Here is a 12,854-nt window from a genome sequence, read left to right as displayed (position 1 = left end):
GGACACACCACCTGTAATATCCTTTTACACGTTTCCTTGATGGGAAACAGAAGTTGGTGTGGTAGGAGTCACACATAAACGGCAGACTTTCTTGTCTGTGACACATTCTTAGGATGTCTTAGAGAAGTACCAGCGATGTGAATGTCTCCAGTCAAATATCAGAGCAGAAAAAATATGTTGAGAACTGCTGTATTATGAGACTGAGCTACTTTCTTCAAACAACCACATGGTATCAAGTCATTCACTCATTTACCCAGTACATATTTCCTACACACTGGTCATATGCCGAGGATATTCTAGGCACTGCAGGTACAGCAACTGATGGGAATGTATAGCCTTTGCCCTTGTGGGACTTAACATTTAAGGGAGAAGACAGGCAACAAACAGTTTCTTTAAAAATCCTTATGGTGGTAAATGCAATGAAGAAAACAGGGTGAGTATGGAGAGTAGGAGTGAGGTAGACCCCTTGCAGATGAGTGGCATTTGAGCTGGGGCCCAGATGATGAAGAGAAGGATGGACTCTTGTAGGTCTATTGGACTGGCCCTTCCAGGAACGGTAGGGGCTGAGAGATCAGGAGAAGCGGTAAGTTTAGCGTGGCTGAAATGAAGGGAGAGAAGACAAAGCGATAGGAAATGAAGCTGGAGAAGCAGGCAGTTTCAGGCTGGACCATTCCAGACCACTGACACCTTAACAGACAACAGCAAGAAGTTTGGGTTTTGTTCTAAGAATAAATGGAAGTCGCAGAACGATTTTAAGTGGGAGGAATTGACTATGGTGTATGTTTGTTTACTCTGTGTTTGTTTTTGTTTTAATGGATACAGAGTCTCCCAATGTTGCCCAGGCTGGTTTTGAACTCCTGGACTCAAGGGATCCTCGTAACTCGGCCTCTAAAGGTGCTGACACATGTTTTTTAATGGAAGCAGAGAAAGCAATCTTGGACCTTTGCAGTGGTTCAGGTGATTAGTGATGGGGGTTAGGACCAGGGACGTATCGATGGAGGTGTTGTGAAGTTGTCAGATTTTAAATATACATTTCACAGCCTGTTGCACTTGCCGATATATTGGATGTGGCATATTAGAGAAGAAGAATCGAAAGTAGTACCTAGTCTTGTGTTCTGAGCTACCAGAATGAGGCATCTAGAAGCCAGGACCTGGGAGAAGCACAGAAGGAGCGGTGGTTTATTCAGTCTGCAGAAGCAGTGCCTACAGGACTGCTGTGTAAAAGAGGAGAGATGTGATATGAGCAGATGAAAATCACACAGCAGGCAGCTCTGGGCTCATTATGAGAAACGACTCTAGGAATATTTGTAACCTGCTGGGCTCTACTGCCAAGGGCTGCCTTAAGCCATGAAGCCGCAGAGGCTGGGTGACCACCGTCCCACAGTGAGGGAGCTGGGCAATTCCTTACCAGAGTGGAGATCTGGCTAGATCTCCTAGCCCTAACATGCTTACTTATTTTGATAAGCAAAGATAAAGCTCACATGGGTCCCGTGTGCTCTTGAACTTCTGCACATGGTACCATTAACCACACTTGGATGCTGGCAATCACAGTTTCAGTTAAATAAAGTGACTTGCCCACCGTACTATAAAAAATTAATTTTGGCAGCATGTTGATTCTGTATCCTAACCATAAGACCACACAGAGGCATGGCTAGTAAACTTCAGCTTGTGCATAAATGCCAGCCAAGACCTGCTAAATACTGTTGCATAAATAAATAAATAAATAAATACCTCTTTTTTTTTTTAATTTTAATTTCACAGAGCTGCTGAAGGGCAGTTCAGCTTCCTATTCATCTCTGTCTCCACCGGCCAGGACTGGCATTACTCTAACATCTGTCCTATGGCCACATTTTATGGGATGTTTGAGGATTATTCCTATGAAGTGACATTGGAATTTGGGGATGTGGCTATCTTCAGATACCAAATAAACTTGGATAGAAATCATTTTTCCTGTGTGTGTTTACAGTTAGGAACGTGGGGCTGTGAGGGGCTCCCTGGACATGACCCTGGAGCTGTCGGCCCTTGTTCAGTGGTCAGATGAGCTTCAGACCTCCCAGAGTGCTGACCACACACTCAGTCACAGCCCCGTGTGCACCTCAACGCCACTGCTCAGAAGTCCAGTGTAATTCCTCAGGCAGCACGTCCTAGAGCAGGCCATGAGAGGTGTAAGGTACAGACTTTGTTGTGAGGTTACACGTAGGCTTCTGTTCTATCTTGTCTCTGTTTAAAGATTGATAGTTCTGGCAGCCTTTATCCCCACCATGATAAATACGTGGATGGAAGGATACATGCGTGGATGCGTGGATGGGTGGATGGATGGATGGCTAGATGGGCAGATGGGTAGATGGGTGGATGGAGTGATATTTAATTTCATAGTCAAAGAACTCAAACAGTAGAGAAGTACACAGGGTCCCCCAGTCTTACAACCCTTCCTTAAAGTAACTACAATAAAGATAGAAGTGTATCTTCTAGATTTCTTTTAAAAACATATTTATGAATGTAAACATATTATGGTCAGGTCCAGTGACTCAGATCTATAATCCTAACACTTTGGGAGGCCAAGGTGAGTGGATTGCTTGATTCCAGGAGTTTGAGACCAGCATCGGCAACATAGACCCTGTCCCTACAAAAAAATTGTAAAAATACCCTGGTGTCGTGGCACCTGCCTGTAGTCCTAGCTACTCAGGAGGCCAAGGTGGGAGGATCACTTGAGGACAGGAATTCCAGGCTGCAGTGAGCCATGATCATACCGCTGCTCTCAAGTCTGGGCAATGGACCAAAATCCCGTCTCTTTAAAAAAAAAAAAAAAAAAAGCATATTTACATAGAAATAAATGTATATAAACATAGATATTGTTTAGGGATTTGGTTTTATATATATTGGAGAATCACACATTTTTTCAGGAGCTTTTATTTAACCCTATGTCTAGAATATCCTTCCAGCTTAACACATATACAGCTACTTCATTCTTTTTAACCATTGGGAGGTACTGTAATTAATTTATGTCCTTTCTGTTATTTTTATTGTTCTGCTATTGTATTTATTTATTTATTTTAGAAACAGGATGTCACTCTGTTGCCCAGGCTGGCCTCAAACTCCTGGGCTCAAGCAGTCCTCCCACCTCAGCCTCCCAACTAGGTGGGACTACAGGCATGAACCCTGCAATACGGCTGGCTTCTGCTGTTTTAAACTCGTGTGTGTGTGTGTGTGTGTTGTGTGTTTTCTAATTGAACAATCTGAATTCAATTTTAAGAGATTTTCTTGAGCTGTAATTATTCTAGTCCAAACCCAGGCTCATGAAGATTTCTGTAAAATAGATTCAAAGCAGTGAAATTACTGTGCCCTAGGATATGTGTACTTAAATTCTGATACACAAGGCTGCACCAATTTGCACTTTTACTAACAGTATATAAAGTCCTATTTCCTATGTCCTATAAAATCCCATGTCCAGTACTGGACATAACCCATATTTTCAATATTGGGTGATCCAATGAGTTAAAAAAATAGATCTCATTAATTTGTGGTTCCCTGATTACTAAATTACTAATGAGTCTGAATATCTTAGATAGGAGATTTATCATTCGTGAATTGCCTGTCCTGATCCCTTACCTGTTTTGAAATTGGGTTATTTATATTTTTCACACTGTTTTACAGCAATACTTACATAATACGGACATTAAACTTTTGTTGTAAGTGTTATAAAATTCTGTCTCTTTAACTGAACTTATGGTGTCTTAAGTATTACCAAGTTTTTAATTTTTAACTGTTATTTTTTATAAAATTAAACACCTCTTTTCCTCCATGGCACCTACCCTTTGTGGTTTTGCTTAGAAAGGCCTTCCTCACCCTCTGAGCTTTAAAAATAATCTCATATTCTCCTATTTATAGTTTTAAAAAATATTTAGACCTTTAATGCATCTGCACTTCACTTACTGTATAATGTGAGGGGAGCATGTTGTTTTTAATAACTAATTTATTGACACTAACTTATAATGCCCCCTGTGAGTCATCTCTTACATTCCCACATGGTATGGGTGTGTTTCTGGTTATTCTCGTCCATTGATCTGTTTGTCTATTCTGAGTGCCAACCTCTATTTTACTGCTGTAATTGTACAGACTGTTTTGATATCTGGTATGTCAAATTTTTTCTCATTATTTCTCTTTTTTAAAATCATCTTCCTATGCATTTTTTTCTTTCCTATAAACTTTAGAATAAACATGTCCTTTTCTTTTTTAAAAGTTTGAAATTTCTGGATTATATAGAATTTTTAGATGAATTTGGAAAGAGCATCATTTTTTCTGCTTATTTTATGATTTTTGAAAACTGACATCTAGTCAGAAAACTAAGTGTAAAAATTGAATCCATAGAGTTTTTACAACCTGGAAGAAAATACAAATGTGGCTGAATGACTTTATAACCTGAGTATCGGAAAAGGCTTCCACCTACCTATGACTCAAAAGCCAGATGCAACAAGACAAAGTGTTGATATAATTTGAATACATAAGAAATTAAAACTTATACATGGCAAAAGGTTACGTAAGAACAGTCAAGCCAGGTGTGGTGGGTGATGTCTGTAATCCCAGCATTTTGGAAGACTGAGGCAGGAGGATTGCTTGAGCCCAGGAGTTCGAGATCAGCCTGGGCAACAAAGTGGGACATTGGCTCTACAAAAAATCAAAACATTAACTGGGTGTGCTGGTGCACACCTGTAGTCCTGGCTACCCAGGAAGCTGAGGCTGGAGGATCACCTGAGTCCAGGAGACTGAGGCTGCAGTGAGCCATGTTTGCACCAATGCACTCTAACCTGGGTGAGAGAGCAAGACCCTATCTCAAAAAAAGAAAAAAATGTAAATCATAATAATACCTGCTTCACTGTTATGGAGAGAAGTAGTATGCCTAGTACTAATAATAATTGTTATATACGATGTTATTAGCTATATGATTTCTTATATATATAAGCTGTCACAAATGTTAGTGTTCCTCTCTTCAGAAATTCATCTGAGAGTCCCTCACTGGCCCAGGCCTCCTGGGTAGAAGCACATTTGTATTGAGAAGACAACACTTAAATTCTGGGAAACTATCTTGAGCTGTAACTAAGATAAGTCATTTGTTTTCTTCCATTTTTAAAAATATTGATAGAATAAACCCATTTTTTTCTTTTTTGTACCATACCACCAGGATAGCTTTCCACCTTCCATCACTCATCTGTGTGACTTCTTAAGTTCCTTCAAATATAACTTTGTAATTATAATTATACAGTCACACAATCATTGTGATTCTTTAATTGCAATTGACTGATTTAATCTACCTTATCATCCAATCGGGGCTCACAGTGGATTTCATTCCTTTTTTTTCTAACAGTAGGAATAGAATGCAGTGCACTTGCCAGGACTGAGGAAAGAGGGAGGGGTTGGCTCCGCCAGCTGCCAGGCTCACCTGTGCTGACCCTTCATCTGCACCTGCAGCGCTGTCCTGGACCAGGCGCAACTTGTAATTTTCATAAAATAGCCGAGTTTCAAACTGATGGGACTTTAGAGCTTCTTTAATTTAAGCTCTGAAGAACTGAGTTTTAGAAAGCATGCTTATTCACTTGGAATTCCATAAAAAATACCTATGCTGGGTAGATAGGATAGCACCGCCTACCTCTCACCACTGCTGTCATAATTAAAACTCATCTATGTATTTACTTATACTCTGCCTTATGCCGAGAGTATTGAAGTGGTGAGCTAAGATTAGAAATTCTCGGCTCCTATGTCACAGACTGGCAAGCTGCCCACCGAGTGTTCTGACACAATGGGAGTGTGTTCTGCATCTAATGGGATCTGTGGCTATCAAGCACTTGAACTGGCCAGTGTGACTGAGAAATGAATGTTTCATTGTATTGAATTTTGTTTCATGTTAATTTAAAAAGTTATGTGTGCTCTATGGATGGGGGGCCTATGGACAACACAGCTCTTGACCATTTGTTTTTAAATATAGTTTCATGTATATACAAACAGGTTATCGCTTTCCTGTGTGGCTGGCTATTATGAATGCTAAACTGCTTTTCCCTCTCTCTCTAGATTCCATCACCCAGCACAAGGTCTGTGCCTCTGAAAACTACCTATTGCCACAACGACAGTGACCTCATTGGCCTGTGGTGACTGCACACAGCTCGCAAAACTGTCTTTGGATGTTCAAATGAGAAACAAAACTGTGAAGAGAACGAACTGGCGTATACAAGATGACTTCTGATAGCATGTTTGCCATGTGTCGTGGTTCTTAAGAACTCTCAGGTGACTTTCTGATGACTGAATGTGTGTTTCAGAGAGGCTTCAGGCCTTTTTATTTTATATTATTATATTTTTTGAGACAGTCTTGCTCTGTCACCCAGGCTGGAGTTCAATGGTGCAATCTCGGCTCACTGCAACCTCCACCTCCCAGGTTCAAGCGATTCTCCTGCCTCAGACTCCTGAGTAGCTGGGATTACAGATGTGTGCCACCATGCCTGGCTAATTTTTGTATTTTTAGTAGAGACAGGGTTTCGCCATGTTGGCCAGGCTGGTCTCAAACGCCTGACCTTAGGTGATCTGTCGGGCCTCTTCTATAGAATTCCAGTCTTTGTATCTTAGTAATGATCATAATTGAAAGGTCACAGAACCTTTGTCATTAGAACACAGTACTGCCAAATAAAGGATGGAAATTCATTGACATTGTTTTATTACTGAGAACAACTAGAGAACTCTGAAAGTTTCTTTGCTTAAACTCGATCTTTATTAATACATTATCCATTAGGTAGGAAAGACATTTCTCAGTTATTAAGGTGACTTTTATCTAGCGGAGATTCCTCTCTTAAAGTAATGAAAGGAGATAGGTATGGGGGGTGTTATACAGGATAATTGGTGCCATCTGAGTGTCTTACTTCTGCAAGCCTGCTTTATGGTGAGCAAAGCATCACCAACAAGGGATCACAATGTCCATTGGCCACTTTTTGCTTGCCATCCTCGAGATGAAATTGGCAGCTGGGGCTGATTCATAGAAACACCGATTTCTGGCTGAGCACAGTGGCTCACACCTCTAATCCCAGCCCTTTGGGAGGCTGAGGTGGACAGATCACTTGAGGTCAGGAGTTCGAGACCAGCCTGGCCAAGGTGGCAAAACCCATCTCTACTAAAAATACAAAAATCAGCTGGGTGTGGTGGCACACACCTGTGGTCCCAGCTCCTCAGGAGGCTGAGGCAGGACAATCGCCTGAACCCAGGAGGTGGAGGTTGCAATGAGCCGAGGTTGCAGTGAATCAAGATTGCTCCACTTCACTCCAGCCTAGGCAACAGAGTAATTCTCCATCTCAAATAAATAAATAAATAAGAAACACCGATGTGTCTGTCACCTTCTAAACAAATGAAATGCTAGGAAGTCCTAACCAGAGTGATCAGGCAAGAATAAGCCATAAAAGTCATCCAATTAGGAAAAGAAGTCAAACTGTCTGTCTTCACTGCCAATATGATTCCATACCTAGAAAACCCTAAAGACTCTGCCAAAAGGCTCCTGGAACCGATAAACGACTTCAGTAAAGTTTCAGGATAGAAAATCCATGTACAAACATTAGCATTTCTATACACAATAGCATTCAAGCTAAGCACCAAATAAAAAACGCAATCCCATTTCCAATAGCCACGGAATGAAATACCTAGGAACACATGTAACCAAGGAGGCTAAGGATCTCTACAAGGAGAACCATAAACGAGATGCTGAGTCCCAGCGAGGTCGGAGGTGCCACTGAGCCCTCATCATGGTGCTGTTCCCACTCCGGGTTATTTATCTGTTGCTCATCTCAGCTGTTGTTCCTACCTCAAATTTCAAGTCCCTCAACAAATATAACAGAATCACTTCTAGAATGAACCTTTGAGAAGGGAGGTAGCGGTGCATTGTATAGAAATTGGCATTCTATAGAAAACTATAGAAACTAGAAATAATGAAGGGTTTTCTCGGTTTTAAAATAATATATACACCCAAATCATCCCCTCATGATACTCATCCTGTAACAGCAATTGAACGTCAGTATGATGCGTCATTCCTGAGTTCACTTGCTTCACATTACATATGTTTCTGTATAACCACAAGCATCCTGGCTTGGTAGCGCTCCCACAGCACCAAAAATCCCTACGGAGGCTGACAAACATTGTGCTGACTCATGCTGGGGACAAACCACAGAGAACTTCCATCCCCCACCACATCAGCCATAGAGCCAGCCCAGCCTCTGCCCACCCAGGCCTCAGTCCTCAATGTTAGGTTCTGATCCCTGATGCTGGCCTGCCAGTAGTCAGTCAAGATTCTCTTTCTGAAAGCTAATATTTTATGAGGACTGACATTACACTAAGCATATTATATGTTGCACTTCATTTCACCCTTCCGACAATCCTATTAGTAGCCTGCTGTGGGTCTGCAAAGCCTTACTCAAAACATATAGGGCTAGAGGTTCTCAGGATTCTGAATTTTTAAACAATTTTTCAAAGGCTTATGGCTCTCACCACTTTTATTCAATGTTGCATTAAAAATTCTACCCAGAGAAGGCAATACAAGGAAATTAAAGCTATACAGATTGGAAGTGGAGAAATAAAAGTCTTTTTTCTCAAGAATACAAGACACTATGTATAGAAATTGTAAGGAATACAAAAAAAAAAACCCTACAAGAACTTATAACAAGTTTAGCAAGATTGTAATATCCAAAGTTAATATAGAAAACTAACAGAATTGTATTTATATATATTGTCAATAAGCAATTCAAAATGAAATTAAGACCACGATTCCATTTAAAATTGCATCTAAAAATAAACAAAATAGGAATAGACTTGGCAACACAAGTATAACATCTGTATACTGAAACCTGTAAAACATTGCTGAAAGAAGTTAAAGACTTAAATAGAGAAATATACAAAGTTCATGGATTAGAAGATGCAATATTGTTAAGATGATAGTTCTCAAATTGATGTATAGATTCATTAAAATCTCAGGTGGCTTTTTTGTAGAATTTGAAAAGCTGATGCTAAATTTTTTATGAAAATGCAAAGAACCCCTAGTAGACAAAACAATTTTTTTAAGAGCAAAGTTGGAGGATTTATAGAACCTGATTCCAAAACTGTCTATAAAACTACAACAATCACAAAGTATCAGCCACGTGGCGTGGTTCACACCTGTAATCCCAGCTCTCTGGGAGGCTGAGGTGGGTGGATCACTTGAGGTCAGGAGTTTAAGACCAGCCTGGCCAACTTGGTGAAACCTCCTCTCTACTAGAAATACAAAAAATTAGCCAGGCATGATGGCACACACCTGTAATCTCAGTAACTCAGGAGGCTGAAGCAGGAGAATAGCTGGAACCCAGGAGAGTCCATCTCAACAACAACGACAAAAGTATCATATTGGCATAAGAATAGACATGTAAATCAAATAACAAAATAGAGAATTCAGGTATAAATCTTCATATTTATGGCTGATTGACTTTGAACAAAGGTGCTGAGGCAATTCAGTGTAGTAGCATATTCTTTTCAACAAATGGTGCTGGCAGAAGAAAAAAAAAAGCACTTGGATCCTTACCTCACACCATGCACAAAAATTAGCTCAACATGGACTAAATCAGGGTTTCTCAACCTCAGCAGTGTTGGCATTTGTGGGGGTGGATGTTGATAATTCTCTGCTGTGGAGAGCTGTCCTGTGCACTGTAGAATGTTTAGCTGCATCCTGGCCTCTGCCTATTAGATGCCAGTGGCACCCCTCTGCTGACACACACCTAGTTGTGACAATCTCCATCTCCAGATATTCCCAAATGTGCCCTGGAGAGCAAAACTATTTCCGGTTGAGAACCATTGACCTAAGGTAAAAAATAAAATGTATAGAAGAAAGCACAGCAGGAAATCATTCTGACCTTAGGTTAGGCAAAGATTTCTTAAATATGACACTAAAGGCACAATTCATTAAAAAAATAAGTTGGGCTTTGTCAAAATTTTAAGTTTTGCTCTTCTGAAGAAACCATTAACAAAAAAATGAAAAAACAAACCACAGACTATGCAAAAATACTTGCAACTCATATATCTAATAAAGGACTTGTACCCAGACCATATAAAGAACTCAAAACTCATTAATAAAAGGATAAAGAAAAAGCTGGAAACAATTCATGCAAGAAGATATACAAATGTTAAGCACATTAAAATGCTCAATATTATTAGTCACTAGGGAAATACAAATTAAAGGCACAATGAAATACCTATTACACACCCACTAGAATGACTGTAAACAATAAGACTGATAATTCCAAAATCTGACCAGGATATGGAGAAACTAGAACTCTCCTACATTTCTGGCATGACTGCAAAATGATACAGCCACTTTGAAACACCATTTGGCAGTTGCTTAAAAGATTGAACATTCAACTACCATATGACCCAGCAATTTCACTCTTAGGTATATAACCAAAATACATGAAAACATGGATCTGTACAAGGTCTTGTATACAAATGTTCATAGCAACATTATTCATAATAACCAAAAATTAGCCCATGAACTGAAAAGTAGATAAACAAAATGTATATCCACACCATGGAATGCTACTCAGCAAACTTCTAAAAAGCAAGAAACTACTAACACGTGCAACAACATGAATGAGCCTCAGAAATATAAGTGAAAGAGGTCAGACACAAAAGATACAGATTGTATGATTCCATTTAGATACCATTTCTACAAACCGCAAAACTGTAGAGGCATGAAACAGATTCATGGTCTCCCGCAGCTGGGGATGGGAGTGGGAACAGACAGCAAACATTTTGGGATGATGGAAAAATTCTAAAACTGGATTGTGATTTTGGTTACACAACTGTATACATTTACTAAAATCACTGAACAGATCACTTTTAATGGGTAAGCTTTAAGGCATGTGAATTATACATCAATAAAGCTATTTTTTTAAAGAAGAGAGAGCAAGCGAGAGCTACATGGCAGCCCCAGGGCAGTAGCTCTCAGATCTCCCTTAGAGAAAGAACTTTCTCCTCCACAGCGATGAATGCAAGTAGCTAACACTCTCCAACCTGCATCTGGTAGTTCATTTAATATCGGCCTCAGCTTTCAAGTTAAGGCCATGCTCTTTCTCGGCAGTCCCCAGCCAAGAAGTGGGCACAGAAAGGCACAGGGGCATGGCTGATTCAACCCAACATGAGGCTTCTCACCCTAGAACTCCCTGTGGAGTTGGCCTGCAATGTGGTCTAAGCTGTCAGACCTCCACAGTGGCCGAAAGGTTTTCCATATCTGAGCTTGCTTCCACCCACTTTTATTTTTCCCAGGCATCACCCTTGGTCATCTCTTGCTCTTTGAACTCCATGTCTGTATCAGCTACCCAGAGGACCCGTCAGACAGAAAGTAATATGCAGGTAACAGCCCAGGGGAATCTGGGCAGCACCCTGAAACCAACGTTTCTTCAGTGAAACCTAGAACAAAAGTGGAATAAATAAAAACTAACAGTTTCATTTCGGCACTGGCAGTCTGACTCTGGAATCTGTGTTCATGCTGCCCAGGCCTATACTACAACCTTGTTCAGCCATAACAGGGCAACTGTGAGGCTGTTGGATGGGATGATGTTGGAAGTAAATGCTAAGTGCCGCCAAGTGAAAATAGCACTCAGGCAAAAGTTTTCTCAGCAAGGCAATTTACTTTCATAGAATGGTGCATCTCGCAGATGGAACAATGGCGAGAGCACACCAGACAAGGGAGGGGAAGGGGGCCTTATTCCTAACGCAGCTAGCCCTACTGCTGTATCTTTCCCCTATTGACTAGGGTTGGACCGCACAGTCTAAGCTAATTCCAATTGGCTTTTTTAAAGACAGCAGAGGTATGAGCCAGAGTGACAGGACAGTTACAGAACAGGTGACTAAAGATGACTAAGGACAGAACAGGTGACTAAGTAGAACAGGTGACTAAGGATGACTAAGGACAGGTGATTAAGGATGACTAAGGACAGAACTGGTGACTAAGGACAGAACAGGAGACTAAGGATGACTAAGGATCCAGAGCAGGTGACTAAGGACAGAACAGGTGACTAAGGACAGAACAGGGACTAAGGATGACTAAGGACAGAGCAGGTGACTAAGGACAGAACAGGTGACTAAGGACAGAACAGGAGACTAAGGATGACTAAGGACAGGACAGGTGACCAAGGATGACTAAGGACAGAGCAGGTGACTAAGGATGACTAAGGACAGCAGTGACTAAGGACAGAACAGGTGACTAAGGACAGACAGGAGACTAAGGATGACTAAGGACAGAGCAGGTGACTAAGGACAGAACAGGAGACTAAGGATGACTAAGACAGAACAGGAGACTAAGGATGACTAAGGACAGAGCAGGTGACAAAGGATGACCAAGGACAGAGCAGGTGACTAAGGACAGAACAGGTGACTAAGGACAGAACAGGAGACTAAGGATGACTAAGGACAGAGCAGGTGACTAAGGACAGAACAGGTGACTAAGGATGACTAAGGATAGAGCAAGTGACTACAGGTGACTAAGGATGACAAAGGACAGAACAGGTGACTAAGTACAGAACAGATGACTAAGGACAGAAGAGGTGATTAAGGATACTAAGGACAGGGCAGGTGACTAAGGACAGAACAGGTGACTACGGATGACTAAGGACACAACAGCTGACTATGGATGACTAAGGACAGAGCAGGTGACTAAGGACAGAACAGGTGACTAAGGATGACTAAGGACAGAAGAGGTGATTAAGGATGACTAAGGACAGAGCAGGTGACTAAGGACAGAACAGTGACTGGATGACTCAGGACAGAACAGGTGACTCAGGACAGAACAGGTGACTACGGATGACTAA

The 12,854-nt window shown here is 41.0% G+C and overlaps 1 protein-coding gene across 3 annotated transcripts in view; it reads left to right on the top strand.

Annotated features, from left to right (window-relative positions):
• The window catches only part of MCPH1 (microcephalin 1), a 242,280-nt gene extending 231,336 nt beyond the window's left edge, over nucleotides 1-10,944 (top strand). Inside the window, exon 14 of one of the 3 annotated variants that reach the window (XM_003271408.4) lies at nucleotides 6,064-10,944. In XM_003271408.4, coding sequence (XP_003271456.1) covers nucleotides 6,064-6,125 — 62 coding nt within the window. In that variant the 3' untranslated portion in view covers nucleotides 6,126-10,944. Of the gene's footprint in view, nucleotides 1-4,991 lie in introns of all 3 variants that reach the window. The other 2 variants (XM_030812415.1, XM_030812414.1) reach the window with 2 other exon arrangements.
• Nucleotides 10,945-12,854: the final 1,910 nt, after the last annotated feature.

The sequence above is a fragment of the Nomascus leucogenys genome, chromosome 4 (genome assembly GCF_006542625.1).
Source record: "Nomascus leucogenys isolate Asia chromosome 4, Asia_NLE_v1, whole genome shotgun sequence".
Classification (NCBI taxonomy): Eukaryota; Metazoa; Chordata; class Mammalia; order Primates; family Hylobatidae; genus Nomascus; species Nomascus leucogenys.
The sequence above is the reverse complement of the archived record's forward strand: the minus strand, read 5'-3'. Positions and strand labels throughout refer to the sequence as shown.